Source organism: Atractosteus spatula, chromosome 6 (genome assembly GCF_055471065.1).
Source record: "Atractosteus spatula isolate fAtrSpa1 chromosome 6, fAtrSpa1.hap1, whole genome shotgun sequence".
NCBI classification, from domain to species: Eukaryota; Metazoa; Chordata; class Actinopteri; order Semionotiformes; family Lepisosteidae; genus Atractosteus; species Atractosteus spatula.
In genome coordinates, this window is record NC_142711.1 from 25,588,779 (window position 1) to 25,610,171 (window position 21,393).

Here is a 21,393-nt window from a genome sequence, read left to right on the forward strand (position 1 = left end):
CATTTAATTTTCCTCGACCAAGTATTCAGTAGTTAGTGTCTTATAAAAGTACTTTCTACTCCCAATGTCTGGTTTTGTTGAATTATACACTTTTTAAACTGAATATTTTTAATCAATGTGAATGCTCAATCTGCATTTTTATGCATGAAAGAAGCTGCATGTCACTAAAAAATGCAGGGATAAAACAAGAAATAAAATTACATAACTGATTACAGAAGTATTCAACCTCCATACTATGGCAAGCTTAAATTAGAACAGGAACACAAAATTGCTTTGACAAGTCAGACGATTAGTTAAAAGGCCTCAGTGTACAATAGTGATTTGCATCACTTCGGAGTAAATGCATCTATGTACGGCCCATCAATCAGTAATTTCAAATAAAGATTCGAGCATGAAGACCAGGGACCTTTCCAAACTACCGAAAGATAAAACTCAAACTTATGTGTCTAAACGCAACGCATCTGGTGTAAGCCTAACGCTATGCATCACTCCGTTAACACTATGCCTGCACTCAAGCATGGTGGTGGCAGCATTGTTTTGTAGGGCACTTTTCATCAGTGGGGACTTGGTTTGTCATATTTGTGGGGGAAATGGATAGACCAAAGTCATAGGCAAATACTATAGGAAAGCCTGTCTGTGTGTTAAAGGCCTAGGATTATGCCTCAAATTCACCTTGCAGCAGAACTTAACAGAGCTTGAGCAGATTTGTAAATAAGAATGGATGGACATGACACTATCCTGTGACTTAAAAAGCACTTCCACCTGGTATTGACGTGGGGGGGTAAATGCAACCAGCACTTGTTTTTCTCATTTTTATCTGCAGGCTTCACTGGCATTTGACTTTTACCCCATAAATGTGCTCAGATTGAGCATTCAAGTTTTGATTGAAGTCATTTAAAAAGTATGTCACTAGTAATTAAAAAAATGGGGCATCTTTGGAAAGGAGTGAATACTTTTGCAAAGCACTGTAGTTACATATAATAATAAGCTTTATTTTATATAGTGCCTTTAAAGGTGGCTTCTCAAAGTGCTTTACAGAATGACAACAATAAATAAAAAGATAAAACACAATTACAATATACAGAGGAGAATGTGGATGGTGGTACTAAGAAAAGCAGACGGGGTGAAGAATGGAACCAGTTAAGTAAAGGCTCTTCTAAAGGAAGGTTTTGAGTCTGGATTTGAAGGAGTTTAGAGAAGGTGACTCTCTGATATCCTTGGGGAGCTTGGGGGCATAACAGGAGAAGGCCCTGTCACCCATACAATGCAGACAGGCTTGGGGGACAGTAAGGAGACTAGAATTAGAAGAGCGAAGGTTGCGAGGTGGGGAGTAGGGCGATGATGGTTCACACAGGTACTGAGGTGCCAAGCCATGCAGAGCTTTATAGGTGAGCATGAGGATTTTAAAGTCTACACAGAATTTGACAGGAAGCCAGGACTCCTGGTGCAAGGACTCCAGGATAGGAGTAATGTGATCATTTGCACTAGACCTGGTCAGGATTCTGGCTGCTGAATTTTGGACATATTGCAGTTTGTTCAAAGTAGATTTAGACACCCCAGCAAGTAGAGCATTACAGTAGTCAATTCAAGAAAACACAAATGTGTTGATCAGCTTTTCAGCCACTGTTAGTGATAGCATAGGGGGTAGTCTAGCGATATTTCTGAGGTGAAAAAAAGATGTTTTGACACTATGCTGCACATGTGGGTCGAATGTTAAGCCAGAATCGAATATAACCCCAAGGTTTTTCAATTTAGATTGAAGCTCAAGTACAGAACCATCTACAGATAGTGTTATAGGACTGGCTTTACGAAGTTGATGGGGGTGCCAATAAGCATGACTTCAGTCTTGTCACAGTGAAGATGAAGGAAATTTTGAGTCATCCAAATTTTTATGTCCGAGATGCAATTAGATAGAATAGAGATGGCCACATCAGTGTCATGTTTGGTATGGATGTATATTTGAGTATTGTCAGCGTAGAAATGATAGCTGAGGCCATGTGATGTTAAAGGCTGACCAAGTGGAAACATGTAAATGCTGAAAAGCAAGGGGCCCAGTACTGAGTCCTGAGGAACACCAGACTTAACAAGACCAATTTCGGACCTATACCCATTAAGAGAGACAAAGCGACAGCGATCAGTGAGGTAAGATTTGAACTATTTGAGAGCAGTGTCAGAAACTCCAAACACAGTCTCAAGATGAGAAAGTAAGATGTCATGGTCAACAGTGTCAAAAGCAGCACTGAGATTAAGAAAGATGAATATAGAAACAGAACCAGAATCGGAAGCTATTAGAAGATCGTTAGTGACTTTGACCAGGGCAGTTTCTGTGCTATGAAGTTGACATAAGCCAGATTGGAGGGGTTTGAAAAGGTTGTTTGCCATGAGGTGGTTATGTAACTGAAGTGTGACAGCACGTTCTAGAATTTTTGCAAGAAAGGGTAAGTTGGAGATGGGGCGAAAATTGTTAAGGTTTTTTGAGAGCCATGTTAGGCTTTTTTGGCATGGGGGTAATGGCAGCAGTTTTGAGGACCGTTGGTACAATGCCAGTGCTCATGGATTCATGTATAATATTGAGGACAATGGGAAAGAGAGAAGAAAAACAGGACTGAAATAAAGTGGTGGGAATGGGATCTAAAATAGATGTGGTGGGTTTCATGCGTGTAACTAGTTTATTAAGGGATGCTGAGTCAAGAAGAGAGAAGGGAACCAGAGAAGTTGGATGAGGAGGGAGGAGGTATGAAAATGATATGCGTAGTGGAGAGAATGTGATGCCGGATGTTGTCGAACTGTTGAAACAGGTAATTCCAGATTGAACAGAATAGCTAAGTGGTCAGAGAGGCCTAGATCAGTGGTTCTCAAACTTTTTGGACCACTTACCACTTACAAGTCATCATCTCATAGAAACCCCAGAAATTCTCAATGACCAACATGAGCGCGTGTGCACACACACCCATACATAAACTTTATTTGATATAGCGCCTTTAAAGGTGGTTTCTCAAAGCGTTTTACAGAAAAAAATACAGTAACAACAACAAATAAAAATAATAAAAAAGCACCATTTCAGTGAGAGGGGTGAGCCTGTTTAGTCGAGCAAAGCAGATGTGAATTAATTTTTCGAGCCTTGATACAATTCACAACAGAGTCTAACAGATTTTAAATCGTCAGGCATTTTCTTGACAGCAAAGGTCTTGCGGTGAATGTTGCAATGCGTCCATTAATTTCTGGAGCAACCTCTCTAATTCGTGCAACTACACCGCTATGTCGGCTTGTCGTTGCTCTAGCACAGTCTGTACAAACTCCGACACATTTTATCCAGTCGTTGCCATTCTCTTCGATAAATTCATTCAGAAGCTGAAATATGTGCTCTCCTGTAGTTCCTGTTGGTAGCAGCTTACAGAACAGAAAGTCGTCATGGGGCGTACCCTGAAACTCGTATCTAACATAAACGAGCAAATTGGCCAAATCGACTACAGACTCATCTAATTGCAGTGAAAAACATCTACTCATCTTAACGCGCTCTATCAGCGCACTTTTGATATCCGCCATTTCAATAATTCTATGAGTGACCGTGTCTTTCGGGGGGGGCAGCAGGTCGTGCTGTTTAGCAGCTTTTTCTCCACAAATAATACGTGTCAGCTCTTTAGGTTAAGAACCTCTTTGTAAATAAGGTTCTTAAAAAATAGTGTGGGGCTTACCTGCTTTAGCAATCACACAGAGACGCTCAATGTATTTTTCTCAAATTAACTTAGAACAGTTCTTAAATATTTTTCTGTTATCTATCACACTTTCCTGTGCTCACAAGATTACCAGCGTTCGTAGCACGTATTTCTATGCATTCCTGTGTTTACAACATCGGCATTGTTCCAAAATCACGCACATTCTCCTACCTCCCTATTTTCTGGAGATAGCTTTTTTTTTTTAAATACAATTGGTCACTTGCGTCCGTAGCATGCATTCCCATAGAGTGGTAAAGAATTACAGAGTATCTCCACTGAAGTATTAGGCCGCACTGTATCGTAGTACGTAGGCTGCGTATTCAACATGTATTAAAATAGAAAATATTAAAACCCGTCCCGATTTTTCAGCGCACACAACAAAGTTCCAGAGTCATATGGCGTACCAGCTGGCGGCGCTCCGCGTACCACTCCTGGTACGCGTACCACAGTTTGAGAACCACTGGCCTAGATCAAGGGGAGAGCAGTGGGAGACAAAAGAGTCATTTGCAATAATTAAATCTAAGGTGTGTCCTTTGTTATGTGTAAGGGTACAAACAAACTGAGTAAGATCAAAACATCCCAATAGAGAAAATAAGTCTTTAGCCAGACTGGAAGACCTTGAATCGATGTGTATATTAAAGCCCAGTAGAATAAGGATTCTTTTAAACTTAAGGCATAAAAATGAGAGAAAATCAGCAAACTCACCTAAGAAGGCTTCACTGGGTTTGGGTGGTCTATAAACTGTGGCAATAATAGTAGATTGGGGGATAGAAACATTTAAAACAAGACACTCAAAGGAAGAGGGAGGAGGTACAGTAATGGACTTAGATTGTAAAAAAGTTTGTAAATAACAATGATACCCCCGCCTCTGCCTGAAAGACGTGGAAGGTCAAACAAACCATACCCAGGAAGGACTAACAACAGGATATAGTGTTTTTAAGATATGGTATTAAACTGTTTTTAAGTGAAGAAGAGGTGTGCATTGGTTTTTTTTATTCCAAAATTACATGCAATTTCTACCTAGACTTTTCTTTTCTTGACTTGGCATTCCCAGTCATATGAGCAAGGACTCAATGGGTGGTTCACACAAGCCTTTGTTTCAATTGCCTGGCCCTTTTTATGCTTGGAAACTGCATATTAAGCCCTGGTAGATAAACATTTAGTAAATCAAAATACTGACTTGTTTCTTGAGGTAGGTTTGAAAGTACTTTAACTCCCAAAATGATCCATATAGAATTTAGGTATTTAATACATCTGATCTATCATTCACCCGGTGCTGATTATCAACAGAAAAGGGAACATACTGTATTTGGTAGATTACTGTAATTCTCTTAAAGGCTACAGAAAGCTGACAGTGTTATCTACTCTGTTATCTCTTTACTCATAATTTATGTCAAATTAGTTGTAATTGACTGACATACGTTTTTGTCTTTTTTCTCTTCTTTGTTCATTTCAATTTTTAATAACAGATTTTGTGTTCCTTTAGTATATGTTAATGTATAGTAATTCTGTAAACCCATAATGCTCAAAATAGTAAAATATGTGATCTGCTAAAACAATTTTAAAAAGGATCTGTGGATATGCAGTTCTAATTTTTATATGTTTAATAGTGGCATTAATTATAATTAATTTTCACTCTATTTTCTGTCACAAAAAACACATTTATCATTTATATTAATTTTAAATCACTGGACAACACGGGTCTTAATTGGGTAAATTCAATGAATTATTTTGTATGAAACCTCCTTAACCTCATTAGTTATACAATATTTATTGGGCATCATCCAGTTTTTATTTTCTTATATTTTTTATTATCCAGTTATTTTATTTTGTTTGGGAAATCCATTTTCCAAATGAGGAATTCCAATATACTGTAACAGTGAGGATACTATCATCTTGCAACAGAGATCTTAAAAATGTATTACATCCACAACTCAAAATGTCCTTTCCTTGTAGTCTGATGCGAGCTGTAAATTCTTTCAACGTTTCTAATGGAGTACTATTGCAATTCCTTAAAAGAGTCAATATTTCGCGTTAATTACAGTGAAATATTGAAATATATCTATTAACAAACTCGGTGTAATTATATATTATAATATATTTCACCATTAGCATTTATTAATTGTTTTACCCAAATTATACAATTTTTGACCCAATTTTTTAAAAAACAAGGTTTTATTTCTAATTTGTATACATCTGTTGTTCCAAATGGTAAAAGGGGTTAGAAAAAGTTGATTGCACGGTTTATACAGGAGCGTACATTTTTACTACCACTAGATGTCAGTCGCAATCTTTTATTAACGTTACAGTAGTCTGCTCTCTTTCCTGTTTCGTTAACGTTGATTCTTGTTCCGTAGGTTTGCTTTGTGTGTGTGCTGCAAGGAATTTTGAAGCTCAACTAAAACGTTTTGCTCTTGCGAGAAGAAAAAGGAGAAAAAAAATGTTCCTACGGTGGAAAAAACTCTATCAGTACAAATTCATTAGTGGTTTTGTGTCTGGTGCTGCAGTAAGCACAGCAACATGCGTTACACTGATGCAATTTTACAAGCGGAATAGTTCGGAAAAGATTGATAGTAGAAATAATGGTAAGATGAAGTACAGTAGGACCGACTTAATTCACTCACACTGCACAGCAATGTAACCAAAGACAAATTCCTTTAATTTTTTAACAGACGAGTTCCGTGTTTCCTTGTACGCCATGTGGCGTAGGACTGTAAGTATGCACACGTACCGCGAGCGAGATTCATAAATTAAAGAAAACCAGCGCTTCAAACGGAATAAAATTTAGTACAGTTTTAGTAGAGTTGTCGACAGATACTGGTATCTGAAATGTATTGACCTGGTTGAAGATACTGTAATCCAGGCTATATATATATGATAAGAGAATTGTTTTGTTATAAAACGATTTTCACATAAGATATATTTTGTATGTTTTCTTTTTTTGTTGTTTGAAATAAAAATCGTAAATGCCTGCATCTGAACGTAACTACACGTAGACTTTGTTTTGTCTTTGCAGGGGTTTTACGTACAAGGAAGCACTATTATTTTGGCATAAACACTTTGTACTGTTTTTTCTTCGCAAAATACTGTAGCAAGAAGGCGGACACAGCCTTAAATAACAAGAGGAACAGTTTAGGAATCGGTCGTTTGTAACCTTATGTTCTTGCAGAATTTTGTGGTGGTTCATGGATTACATTGTTTCTCAGAGAAAGTACATTAAAAAAACAACTTTTGTTTGTTTTACAGAAGAGCCTCAATATGAAGAGTTGGGGAGGTATGGTTTTCCATTGACAGGTGCAGAACTAAGATATTACACCAACCATACATTATCATATGACCAGGCCAAAAGGATACCTAGATGGGTGGCTGAACATATTTCAAGTGCAAAATTGTTAGGTAAGCTATGAACATCCTCCAGTGTGTTCAACTTTTTAGATGTGCACCAACTCCCTGAGTTACATAAGGGTTCAATTCCTGCAGTCTTGAACTCAAATCTTGCATAAATCAATGCGTCCCTTTCTTAGCTGTTGTGCGAATACATACTGTATACCATCTAAGATACTTCGGCGGTTGTCCATTATTTTCCTTTGTTGTGTCTGTCAGTGAGGAAGGAAGGACCATAGAGCAGAATTGCAGGATCACCAAGGTTTATTGTCCACCTCTGGTTAACAGGTGTGTGTGCTCATCATGGAGGGGGCTTGAAAGTAAGAGAGAGAACATAGCAGTAGTTAACAGTCCATGAGGTAGAAAAAGGATGCTTCCCCCATTTATATTGAAATAAATCAATTAATGAAAAAAACATTTTAAAAACTCTAATTAGAATAATGAAATGTCATATATAGTATACACATACAAATGCAGCAGCTACATTAGAATGAACTTTTAATTCATAAAACTGTACATTTCATTAGCTAACACTTATCTTACACTTCTACTTACTGTTCCGTAATTAAACACAAAATAAAACGCACAGTGAGTAATAAAAATAATAAAATCACTTGGGAGCTTTTCCTAACGTGACTGCAATCTGATTTTCTCACAATTCTCAATGAAAAAGTGCAAAATAATATGTAGTGGTAGCCAGACATGCACAAAAGCTAAACATTCCTGAAGTGTAAAACAGAGCCCTGGTGGGCACACAGTTTCCTCAGTCTGCACTCTTTATCCACAGAAGGAACTTGCTACTTGCTCTTTACACGTGTAACATAAAGTCTTCTTTCCTGAGAAATTTTATTGTGGAGCCAATGGAAGCTATTGTGTCGGTTTTGGGTCAAATTCTCATGTTTCTAGTTAAGGCAGGTGCAAAACTAATGGAAATCTATCAGGATTGGTGATGATGGAGGGCCCAGAAACATGACTGTAGCAGAGTGATCAGCTGAACTCAAGGGTGGACACTGTCCCTTGGTAAATACCCTGGGTCCAGTGCTTAACTCATGGCAACACAACGTGAAACAGAAGAGGGGAGCAGTTCCCATGAAAGTGCTTAGGGGATCATCCTTAAGTTTTATTTATGTCAAAGGTCTCTACAAGAAAATTTTCTAGAAATCTCAATTCTCAAAATTATTACCAGTAAAAGCTCCAGGTTGGTCCACTACAAGTTATGCTTAATAAAACTGCATTGTTGATCCAGTACATTTTCTGCTGACCTAGTAACTGGTGATCAGACATGGATTCACCCTGGGGCACTGAGTCTCAAAAAAAGAACTGGAAGGACCAGGTGCAGGGGCTCTGTGGTTAAGGATCTGCGGCTGTGGCTGGAAGGTGGTTGTTCGTATCCCATGGCCGGCAGAGGAATCCTACTCCGTTGGGCCCCTGAGCAAGGCCCTTAACTTCAGCTGCTCCAGGGGTGCTGTATAAATGGCTGACCCTGCGCTCTGACCCCAAGCTTCTCTCCCTGTCTGTGTGTCTCATGGAGAGCAAGCTGGGGTATGCAAAAAGACAAATTCCTAAAACAAGAAATTGTATATGGCCAATAAAGTGATTTTAATATTTCTATTATAAAACAGATGGATGTACAAGCTTGCTTGTTAAAAATGTAAGAGGGCTGTTTCACGTCCCCGGACATTTTGTTCCCTCATTCTGAATCGCAGAATATGGTGAAAATTTTGTCTGTTTTGTGATGGAAATTGGAGGTTTTACAAGCTAATGTGTACCTTTTACTTTGATTGTAGCTGAAAATGCACTCATCAATGCTGATTTCGTTCTAACCCCAAAGTATAAAAATAGTGTTGCCGTTCCCCTTTAAGTAGCATTTTCTATAAGAATTTTGACATACCAGTATATTTATTCTACAACAGTATAACAAGGGTGTGCAATCAGGGCATGCAAGTCATACAGTGTATTGCCAGCCAGATATAAACGATGATTTACCACAAGCAGAATATTAATAATCTACAGAATTTAGTTGTATTATTTTTCAAGGTGTCCATTGTGTATTTCATGCTGCAGTGATGTGGTTAATGCTGTCTCTATAGTATGCATTCTGCTGTCATTCAGCCTGAGCTCAGAATGCCATATCAGCATTTACAATCGTGCAGTTTTGCTGCACTGGGATGTCAGCAGCACTCACTAGTAAAACAGCAGAAGTCATGATAGCAGGACAAAATAATAAAAAAGGGTAGCTTGATAGTTTTTGTACATGCACAGAAAAGTTGTGTCTATGAATTCATATTGCCTACTTGTTAACCGTGTCTGTCTGGAGTAGTGGTTGTGGAAATTGAAAAGAGTTACTTTACAATATGAAAAGTCAGGGGAGCATTATGATACAGAATATTTTCAATCTTGAACAGAGACAAATAACTAACAGACCTGATACAAGTATTCAGCACCTTCAAAGGCATTGCCAAAGTCAACCTGTGTACTTCAAAATAAACGATGAAACATAAACTCAAGGACACAAGTTTGTGGGATTGTGGAACATGGAACATGCTACGCAGAAATGTTGTTGAAATCTGAACCCTATCATCGAGGCCAAAGATATATATTTTGGCCAATTACCTACTTAATACCAAATGGTGTCTGGATGGGCCTAATGGCCTCCTCACCTTTGCAAACTCTCATATGGTCTTACGAAAATACAGTCAGAATGTGATTGTTCTTTTCCTTTTGGTCCTTCAGGCAAAGCAGACAGGAAGCACTGCAAATTCAAGCCCGACCCAAGTGTTCCTCTGCTTTTCACAGCTGTGAACGAGGACTATTTGCACAGCGGCTGGTCACGAGGACATATGGCACCAGCGGGTGACAATAAATATTCAGAAGTATTACATTTGTACATATGTTCAGTATTCTCTTCTTTTTGCTTTAATTCACTCTGTGCAGTGCTCTGTGGGGATTCTTCTCGCTTTTGCTTGTAGTATGCTAACTTCAGTTTTTACATACTTCTGTAATATGGAGGGCACATGCTTTGACTGCTGTTGTATTGTTACCCTATTCTTCTGTTTCCCTTTGACTATAACCTTTGTTTCTTTTATAAGACAATATTTTATCCCTGCACACATCATGAGACTTCTCTCCACTTATTATTATGATGCAAAGTTGAATTGTGGCAACAGACAAGTTTTGTACTAACCCTTTTGTCTTTAGTTGATATGCTTTTGGTTAAATTAAGGTGCAGATAATGGGAATACATTTATAATGGACTTTAAAACTCCATTATTCTTTAGGATTGAGACTTGTTTGATGTACTTGACTGTCTTTAAATAGACTAAATACATGTACCTTTTTGTTCATTTGTATTCAGTCTAAATATTGCAGAGAATATGCACTTCTAATTGTGTTGAAGTTGGACAACACTTACAAATTCTGCTACATTTTGTCTATTCCTTGCATTCAAAAGTGATTGTCTTTCATGAGCCAATACAGGTTCTTTAATTTCTGGCTGTGTATTATCTGAACAGTCTTAATTTTTTAAATCTTAAAGTTTAATGCTCGATTTTTTTTTCTGTGCCACAGAAAGGTATTCTCTTGGGCTAGGGCAAGGAGTAGTGAGGTAAATTATAAGGCAGTCCTTCTGACCATACGTTAGTCATTACCCAAGTCCCACAGTGAGAGTGAGGGGATCAATTGTCTGTGTTTTACAGTGATAGCTAAAGGGGTGGACTAAGGCGAGACATTGAGAGACTATACTCCAGATTCCTTAAAAGTTTCATTTTTTTCATCCTTTCTGCTATTTTCTTTTACTTCTTCTCTTTGTTTTTACTGGTGGATTACTTTAAGTTCCATTTAACATCTCAGCACATTTGGATTGATTTTTTACTATATCTCTTTCTTTACACAGCAGTCAATGGCTGAAACATTTTACCTGTCTAATATCGTGCCACAGAACATTGAAAACAATGGTGGTTTCTGGAACAGGTAAAGCAAATACAGTTTTAGAAAATTGTTAATGGGAAAGATGTATTCCGCTGTTCAGCCAGCACTTGCATTTTGGCTGTAAAATTATCGGTCCATGAGAAATGTGGAAATATATTGTAATCAATCCGCTCATTAATTTTATGTGACTTGTTTAATCCATCATCTTCCAAAGATTCCAAGATTTTTTAAATACTTCCAGTGAATATTTTTTGTTCTGTGTGATTACTACCCCTTGTGAGTTTTCAAAACAGGATACTGGAAAGAATTCTGTAATAATAAAGAACTGATCATTAATGTTATTGGTTTTATTTTTTCAGGCTTGAAATGTACTGCAGAGATCTGACAAAGAGGTTTGATGATGTATGGATCATTACAGGACCCCTAGTCTTGCCTGAAGTTGGAGCTGATGGGAGCAAAACTGTATCATACAAAGTAATAATTGTTCTTATTATGATTGTTACTAATGTAGTAAGTGTTGTTTGTAGATGAATTGGAAATGCCAGTTTACAGAACAAGATTATTAATTGCAGGCTTAGGATAAATCTTGAAGGTAAATTAACCATAGTTAAAATCTTACTACGTTCAGTTTTGAGGAATGTCTTTTGTATTCTGTGATTTAATTTAAATTATTAGGCCTGTGTTGTCAGCTAACAATGATTTTTCTAGGGGTTTTACCTTTAACTCAGAATGTTCATAGAAGGTGTTGTAATCTTTGAGATGGAGGCATTTGCATATTTACATATCTTTAATTTTAACACCTAATACAGTGTTTTGGTAAAGAAACACAGGAAAACATTTAACCCGGTAGCTGGCCTTCATAGCAGAAACAAATATATGACTAGATAAACAGCTAAATGTACACTAGATGGCAGTGTTGGACTTGGGATTGGGAATTAAGACAGTAGAGCAGAGCAGACTAATGCAATTACTGCAAACCATAACTCCTAAATAATAACTCAATATTATTAAATACATTATTTGTCTGGCAGTTTTTGTTTTATCCAGAGTGACATATATTCATTTTTTCCCCAAAGGATTTATTGTTTTCTAAGTCAGTGGTTCTCAAACTGTGGTACGCGTACCTGCAGTGGTACGCGGAGTGCCGCCAGGTGGTACGCCAAATGACCCTGGAACTGTGTTGTGTGCGCTGAAAAATCGGGACAGGTTTTCATATTTTGTATTTTAAGACGTGTCGAATACGCAGCCTACGTACTACGATACAGCATGCGCTAATACTTCAGTGGACACAAGAGATACTCTGTAATTCAATACCACTCTATAGAAATGCGTGCTATGGACGCAAGTGACCAATTGTATTTAAAAAAAGCTACTGTATCTCCAGCAAATAGGGAGGTAAGAGAATGTGCATGATTTTGGAACAATGCCAACGTTGTAAACACAGGAATGCATAGAAATACGTGCTACGAACGCTGGTAATCTTGTGAGCACAGGAAAGCGTGATAGATAACAGAAAAATATTTAAGAACTGTTCTAAGTTAGTTTGAGAAAAATACACCGAGCGTCTCTGTGTTTCTCTCCCATGCGCATGAAATAAAAACATAAAATAAACACTGAAATAAAAACGGAAACGTGGAAAAATGCAAGCTTGCGGATTGCTAAAGCAGGTAAGCCCCACACTATTATGTGTGGAGAAAAAGGTGCAGAACAGCTCGACCTGCTGCCCCCCCCTGAAAGACACAGTCATTAATAGAATTATTGAAATGAAGTATTATATCGAAAGTACGCTGATAGAGCGCGTTAAGGTGAGCAGATGTTTTTCACTGCAATTAGATGAGTCTGTAGTCGATTTGGCCAGTTTGCTCGTTTACGTTAGATACGGGTTTGAGGGTATGTCCCGTGAGGACTTTCTGTTCTGTAAACCGCTACCAACAGGAACTACAGAAGAGCACATATTTCAGCTTCTGAATGAATTTATCGAAGAGAATGGCATCGACTGGATAAAATGTGTCGGAGTTTGTACAGACTGTGCTAGAGCAATGACAAGCCGACATAACGGTGTAGTTGCACGAAGCAGAGAGGTTGCTCCAGAAATTAATGGATGCATTGCAACATCCACCGCGAGACCTTTGCCGTCAAGAAAATGCCTGACGATTTAAAATCTGTTAGACTCTGTTGTGAATTGTATCAAGGCTCGAAAAATTAATTCACATCTGCTTTGCTCGACTAAACAGGCTCACCCCTCTCACTGAAATGGTGCTTTTTTATTATTTTTATTTGTTGTTGTTACCGTTTTTTTTTTCTGTAAAACGCTTTGAGAAACCACCTTTAAAGGCGCTACGAAGTTTATTATTATAATATTTATTATATGTATGTGTGAGTGTGTTTGCACTCGCGCTCATGTTGGTCATTAAGAATTTCTGGGGTTCCTATGAGATGATGACTTGTAGGTGGTACTTGGATGCTTTGGTTGGATTAGGGGTGGTACTTGGTCCAAAAAGTTTGAGAACCACTGTTCTAAGTCATTTGGCTTCTGGTATCAATTTATACAGCTGATACTGCTGGAGTAATTTTGAGTATATTACTTTCTTCTGGAGGTACAGCAGCAAAATGTCCACCTGGGATTTCAATTCATAACCCTTCCTCTAGGATGCTAGCGGAACACTAGTCCCCACTTGTTCTCTATTTATTGTATCCATGTATCCATGTTATGGATAGATGGATACAATGTTGTGGGGTGGTCAATGCCTATCCTGGCAAGCAACAGGCACAAGGCAGGATACATCCTGGACAGGACGCCAGTCCATCACGGGGCACATGCAGACACAGGCACATACACACTGAGGTCAGGGCCAATTTTCCCAGAAGCCAAATAACCTTCCTGTATGTTTTTGGACTGTGGGAGGAAAACAGAGAACCCAGAGGAAACTTATATGTTCACAGGAAGAACCTACGTAATACATAAACTTAATTAAAAACATGACTGCATTTCCTTGGGATACAGTTATATACAGTCATGTGAAAAAGAAAGTACACCCTCTTTCAATTCTGTGATTTTATATATCAGGATATAACAAAAAATCATCCGGTCCTTACCAGGTCCTCAAATTAGGTAAATCTAACCTCAGGTGACGTACAACACATAACAGATTCCACTACGTCATTAACAAAACTAAGCCAACATGCAGAAGCCATGTGTGAAAAACTAAGTACACTCCATGATTGAGGAGCTTGTCGAACCACTTTTAGCAGCAATAATGTGAAGTAATTGTTTTCTGTATGAGTTTAACAGTCTCTCACATCGTTTGGGAGGAATTTTGGCCCACTCCTCTTTACAACATTGCTTCAGTTCATTGATGTTTGAGGGCATTCGTTTATGCACAGCTCTCTTAAGTTCCTGCCACAGCATCTCAATGGGGTTGAGGTCTGGACTTTGACTTGGCCATTCCAACACCTTGATTCTTTTCTTTTTCAGCCATTCAGTTGTAGATTTGCTGGTGTCCTTGGGGTCATTGTCCTGTTACATGACCCAATTTTAGCCAAGCTTTAGCTGTTGGACAGATGGCCTCACATTTCTCTCTAGAATGCTTTGGTATAAATAGAAGTTAATGGTTGACTCGATGACTGCAAGGTGCCCAGGTCCTGTGGCTGTAAAACAAGTCCAAATCATCACCCATCCACCACCGTGCTTGACGGTTGGTATGAAGTGTTTGTGGTGATACGCTGTGTTTGGTTTTCACCAAACATGGCGTTGTGCTTAATGACCAAACATCTCCACTTTGGTCTCGTCTGTCCAAAGGACATTGTTCCAGAAATCTTGTGGTTTGTTCAGGTGCAACTTTGCAAGCCAAAGCCGTGCTGCCATGTTCTTTTTGGAGAGAAGGGGCTTTCTCCTGGCTACCCTTCCATGAAAGCCATACTTGTTCAGTCTTTTTCTGATCGTACCGTCATGAACTTGGGTTCTTTGCGATTTCTCTGGGTATTATACAGTCTGACCTTGAGGTGAAATTGCTGGGATGAAAGAATGTTCTCCTTTTGTAAATAATCCTTCTTACTGTAGAATGATGGATTTCAAATTGTTTGGAAATGGCCATATAACCCTTCCCAGATTGATGTACAGCAACAATTGCTTCCTTGAGTTAATTGCTGATGTCTTTTCTCCTTGGCATAGTGTTAACACACACATGAAAGCTCCAGACCACCAAACTGCCAAAAGTTCTGCTTTTATAGAGGTGGTCACATTTCCTGATGATAAACTAATCAAGTGCATTTGATTAGAAGCACCTGGCTGCTAATTACCTTCTTAATTCCTATGGAAGCAGTAAGGGTGTACTTTTCCCACATGGTTTCTGCATTTTGGCTTACTTTTTGTTGAATAAATAATGACAGTGAAATCTGTTATGAGGCTAGATTTGTCTAATTATAGAAGTTGGTGAAGACCAGAAAATTGGTATTTATGCTCTGATATGTAAAACCATTGAATTGAAAGAGGGTGTACTTTCTTTTTCACATGACCGTATGTATGTGTATACATATTTATTCAACTGATAGTTTTTCACTTTATATATAATACTGTATATAAATAACAAAATGGGCAATACAGTACAAATGCATATTAAGACAAAAGCTATATGTATACTGTTACTTATTTGATATCAGAAAATTTGACTTGGCAGTTTTAAACAAGCACTTTAATTATAACAATGGTACAATTAGAAAAAAGTAACTGTTGTTGTGGCATCACTCTCAAATCCTCTTTAGCTCTTCTTTCACAAAGGATGGTAGTGTGTTTCCTCTGTACTATCATACCACACAAAAGCCCAAGCAAACCAAGCCAAAGGATAAACAGTTTTATCTGCATGAACAATACCCTTGTTTAAAAGAATTACACCTTCTTTTAGTAGATTATGATTCATGAAAAGCTCAAAGTAATAATCCCAGGTTTTAATTAAATAAACAACTGGAGTCTCAGATGTGTAATGAAAGGAATTCATAGGCATATCATTCCTGCTTTCATAGGCAGGCAGTACAGTTCAGCTGAAGCAAGTTGCATTGTTTTAATTACATTAGGCAAGAATAAATTAGAATAAATGTATCTGCATCTGGCCTCAATATAATACTAGAATTATACTAAAATGTAGAGTCACATCAAGACATCTCCACTACTGTATGTAAGAGTAGAAGAACTTTTGTTTGTCATATTTTTGGGGTCTTGAAATGTCTGTTGCAAAATTTGCTGCAGTGCAGTTCAGCTGCAGTATCCAGTCCACTGCCCATCAGTGAATATATGTGGGGTGTATACTAACACAGGCTTAATTTGTCATGTAGGCAAAGGAGTCTTCAGAGTTCATTTGTTGAAAGAAACATGTTGTTTCGACCTTATGAAAAATAAATCAGCCGTAAATTCACATTATTCTGGTTTAACCTTTTCTCTGCTAATGCCCAGAGGATTTGGTACAGTGTCGGTCTGAGGTATTCTAGGGTGAAATGATGATGTTTATTAATCTGGAATGAATTCTATTATATTCTGTGAGCCATCTGGGGAAAAGTGCATTTAGTTCTCTGTCTGTTTGCTAACCAGTGCCATGCAGAGGAGTAATGTGCACAGCTGGCTTCCTTGGGAACCCTTTGTGTCCAGTGTGAGTGACTGGCTAAATCATCAAGGGCAGCTGCCAGAGTTCCCTACCTGTCATGATTGGGGGCACAATGCAAAGGCTAGTGAACATTGATTAGCATGAAGGAAAATGTTTAGCATGACAATGCTTTCAGGATAGTCAGAGAGGCTTTTTGCCTTCTAGTGAAATTGCTTAAAAAATATTTTTCGGGATCCTTACACTTTCCACTGGATCTATGCCAGGGATTTTTGGTGCAACCATGTTCTAATTTAAGACAGTCTATAGTAATAATGTGGTGGCATATCATATCTGCAGTTTGCAGAATATGTAGAGTGCCAAGATTTTCATATAGTTGTTATTATAATATAACTATTAATAATATAATTAAATCATAAATGAGTAAAAGAACAAAAGAAAAGAAACCTCTTGGTTTATTTTACTTTAAAAGACTGGCAATTGAAAAGAATGGACTGAAGAAAAATCCAGATGAAATCTATCTTTTCAAAAAAATGCATTCCTAATATATTTGTTTTTTTTAAGTTAAAATCTTTGTACATTACTCAGGTAATGGCATGGATGGTTCATATACACATTCAGGAAAAGTAGCCAATTCACAAAAACAGAAAACAGAAAAGATTTTTGGCTTATCATATTTAGACATATTTGACCTTCACCTTGTCCTTACCAAGTCCTAATAGTAAATAAAACTAACATCATTTGACAAATAACACACACAAAATCAACTTATTTTAATTTTTCTATTTAATTATTTTTTTTAATTAATGGCATCTCCTTTAGCAGCAATAACTTAGGTCTAGGTGAAGGTGAAATATGTCTTAATAGCTCCACACATATACTGTACCTTAGAATTACTCTGGTAATGTCATAGATGCATAGCATGCACTTTCTGGAAAAGTTACCAGTTAGCAGAACCACATATTACAGCACTAAAAAGCCATTATCTGCATATGTTTGTGCCGAGGTATGCCTTGTCTCCTGTAAGTTACATTTTGGAGAACATAGTATCACAGCTTACAACATGAGTCGCTATTATACTTGGCAGATAACAATTAGGGTGTTAGATTACACTGAGAGTGCAACAAGCAGCACATTATTGAAAGCATCCTAATTAGCCCCTTAACAGGCTTGTCTTTTTTGCATTTAATAGTATATAAGGTGGCAGCTCATTTCACAGGGAAAAAATACATCTAGAAAGAGACCATTTTAAATGTAATTAGTGCTGAGCAAGGCCATCTGGATGATGCTTGCCTACCATTACAAAGTAAATCTCTCATTTTTGATGTTAGTGATGTTAGTGGGTTTTTGGTATCTGGATAAAAGCAACATTTTGTCTTCCTAAGGTCAGTATTAACAAAGTGATTTATGCATTTCTTACAGAAGTGAGAAGCCATTAATTTATTCTTGTGATTCATTTTTCATTTATATTTTCCTTATGCATATGAATGTCAACACCATGAAACTTAGTGTAAGGTGATGAATAAAATCTAAAAACAATGCAAGGTATTTTGGCTGTACAAAAAATGATTTAAGTGTTACAGATAGTCCTGGAATGTTTTGTAGTAAATCATTTCTTCTGACTCTTCATTGTAACAACAAAGACTCCTTCTTGTAGAGTTTAGACTGAAAGTCTTAATTTCAGAATAGTATACTGTTAAATGTCAAGCAGCTCATCTTAGCTACAGTAGCAATTATTTTGAATGAGCCCTGATGACTGTGTTCCAGAATATATAGTATACAATATCTAAATAGTAATCTCAGTGTGTTGATGACCGTGTATTTATAATTATGAATATAAATAGGAACAAGCAGAGGTTAATTTAAATGAAAAATAAAATACACGTTTTATTGAAGTCTTGGTTCACGTATAGAATTCAATGATCCATGGTCAAAACGTTGTTTTTACTCATATATTTATTTATACTTTATAGAATTGATTAATATTTACTTGTTTTTTAATAAAACTGTATGCTAATACAACTCCCCACTCAAAATTCATGTGCCCCTATGTAAATATTTATATATGTTTTTTATGTTTGTGTTAGCCATGATGTTCTAAGTCAATCTGTTGGCCATTCAATTATTATAAGTGTTAATTATTAATATAACTATAGATGAATACAAGACTGTTGCTTACAGCCCCTGTACCTTTTAAGAGAGCTGTCAGTGCCTGTCTTTGTCCTTGAGAGGTCAGTATTGTGCTTTATGGAAATCTTAGTGATGTAGACAATCTAATACAGTGTGTAAAATGTCCTAATGTATTTATGTAAAAGGAAGTGTTGCCTGTAGGCTTTCCTCCATTTACGTGTGCAAACACTTAAGCACCCACACATACTTTTTTTCCAGCTCTCTAAAAAGCAGTACTTAATTACCAGCATGGATGAAGGAAGACCTTTGTACAAGAAACAGCTAATATTAAGGGTTGAGTTTGGTCGTATATTATATAAAGACATTTTCTTTGGATTAAGTGCTTTTTGCTGTTTCTGTATAACAGTTTTGGTGCAAATAGACAATGTTTTTTTTCTTTTTGAAAGGTTGTTAAACATTATTTGAATTTAATAATGGCATATAATACGTAGGCGTAGGTTTTAGTTCTGTCAATACTGTCAATTAGGATATATCTACCCATATAGTTCTAAATTTCTCATCCTTTCCATATTTTCTTTTCCCTTCATCCATTTGAACTCATAAGACTGCAGTTCAAATTTAGTTGCAGATTTTCTTAAACATCCTCCCTAAGTCCAAAGACATACTGGTTGGTTAATTGGCTTCTGGAAAAATTGGGCCTTGTGTGAGTGTGTGCAAGTTTGTATGTGTGGTTCCCTGGCGTCCCTTCCAGATATATCCTGTGTAACTGTTGTTTCCTGGCGTAGGCTCCGGCTTCCCTGCAATGCTATACTGGATAAACCAGTTAGAAAGTGGATGGTTGAATGGATTGATTTGATTAAATAATGATCTTGAAGTCTATGTTCATTTTACTGCTAAATCGTAATATAAATGTATACAGAGTAAAACCTCTGGTTAGACTCAATAGCTTCTGTCATTAATAATGAATTATATTTGTTGTTTAATTTATGTATGAAATATTATTCTAGAAAGCTAGCACTTCTTAAATATGTACAGTATAGTTAATCTGATAAAGGGGCTGTATTTGTCATGTTCTTTAGCTTTCAAGTAAATATTTAATACATAGAAATGTGGATTTTGTCCACACTAGTACTGATTCAGACTTGTATTTACATAACACTCTTTTATTTTAAACTAGGTAATTGGAAAAGATGACGTTGCTGTCCCCACACACCTCTACAAAGTCATCCTTGTACAAAGAAAGCAGTCATCTTCTGAACCTCTTGCTCTGGGGGCCTTTGTGGTTCCAAACAAGCCAATAAGTTTTGACCATCCTCTGACAGAGTACCAGGTCAGTCTGCAATACCTGGAGAAGATGTCAGGTCTTACTTTCTTCCCAAAGTTGGACAAAACGCAGCCTGTTCAGAACCTCTGTGATGCAGATACTTGCAAGCTGATGAATTTCCAGGAATTCACACTTTATATCACGGGCCGCAAGGTGACCAGTGCCAGGACTCAGCCCAAACTGGAGAAGATAATGTCCGAATTGAAGGAGTCTGGAATTGAACCTGATGACTATCTGCTCAGGCTGTATGAGGAGAAAAAGAAAGAATTAAGTTCTAAGGTGGTACTGGAGAGGAAGTCAGGATAATTACACCTGCCCTGCAGTTGAAAGGAGGGACTTGGAAGGAGGTTACAGTTACTTATTATGTCAACATCATGAACATGCAGAGTGTGTTCATCTGTTTTTAAGTATGGAAAATATATGATTTAAAAGCTTTCACCTGCTCAGTTCTTTTTGCCCTTTGATTGTCACATTGCAACACTTATATAAATTGATCTTTACAGCAGTATCAGTGCTATTTTGATGCATTGTTGACTTATCTCTGGAAGAGGTACTTCAGCACTTGTAGCATCTTTTATTTCTTCATTTAAGTTTGCTTTTTGTTTTTTTTTATTGTTTGTTCTCCAAATATGGATGAGCTTACCTTTTTGTTTCCTGCCTACAGGCCTCTTGAGAGTGAAGTATTTCTATTTTTTTAGAACAGCTGTACTGGGCTGTTTATTAAATCCACTGAATTGCTCATGCACATGTAGCTAGATGTATTCCATCTCTCTGTAGTGCAGAGTGGGAGAACCTGACAATTGCCATTTGCACTGATAATCAAAAAGCTCAAATTAAATAGAAATTTGGACAATTACATTGGCCTTTTCAGCCATGAGAGACCAATAAATTGCTACTCCTTTTTTTAGAAACAAATTGTGATTTATTATAATATATCACTTTTAGAATCCTCTGTAATTTATTTGGGTACAGTACAGGCTCTCTGTTTTTTCACGTATAAAGTATATTGACTTTCATTTTTCCCTTCTGGTTGGGTTTGTTTTGCTCATTGGTCATTTGCAAGTGTTTACATCTACTGTGTCTGTCTTCTCTAACAACACCACAAATTGTAATTTGAAATCCCCATAAAAGACAAGACTGTTCAACTGAATAGTGCTTCTTCTGTGTTCCATACTAACATTTTAGGACAGTGAAAGTGGCACATAGTCACATCTCTGAGCTCAGATTAATAGGTTCATAGATTAAGATCTTTATTCTTCTCCTCTGTATTTATCACTAGTCCATAATGGTGGAACATATGTTTTCATATGCTTTCCAATTA

General features: G+C 37.2%; 1 protein-coding gene across 1 annotated transcript; it reads left to right on the plus strand.

Moving 5' to 3' along the window:
• Positions 1-6,027: 6,027 nt before the first annotated feature.
• On the plus strand, positions 6,028-21,218 carry exog (exo/endonuclease G). The gene is made up of 6 exons (XM_088918758.1): positions 6,028-6,301; positions 6,963-7,112; positions 9,834-9,973; positions 10,993-11,069; positions 11,387-11,501; positions 19,926-21,218. The coding sequence occupies exons 1-6, from the start codon at positions 6,157-6,159 to the stop codon at positions 20,376-20,378; spliced, it is 1,080 nt and encodes a 359-aa protein (XP_088774884.1). The 5' UTR covers positions 6,028-6,156; the 3' UTR covers positions 20,379-21,218.
• The last annotated feature ends 175 nt before the right edge of the window (positions 21,219-21,393 follow it).

Bases quoted from the DNA above. Each gene is read 5' to 3' on its own strand.
- exog (XM_088918758.1), top strand. From the start codon at position 6,157: ATGTTCCTACGGTGGAAAAAACTCTATCAGTACAAATTCATTAGTGGT. The intron at 6,302-6,962 runs GTAAGATGAAGT...TTTGTTTTACAG, and splicing joins GATTGATAGTAGAAATAATG to AAGAGCCTCAATATGAAGAG. The intron at 11,070-11,386 runs GTAAAGCAAATA...TTATTTTTTCAG, and splicing joins AATGGTGGTTTCTGGAACAG to GCTTGAAATGTACTGCAGAG.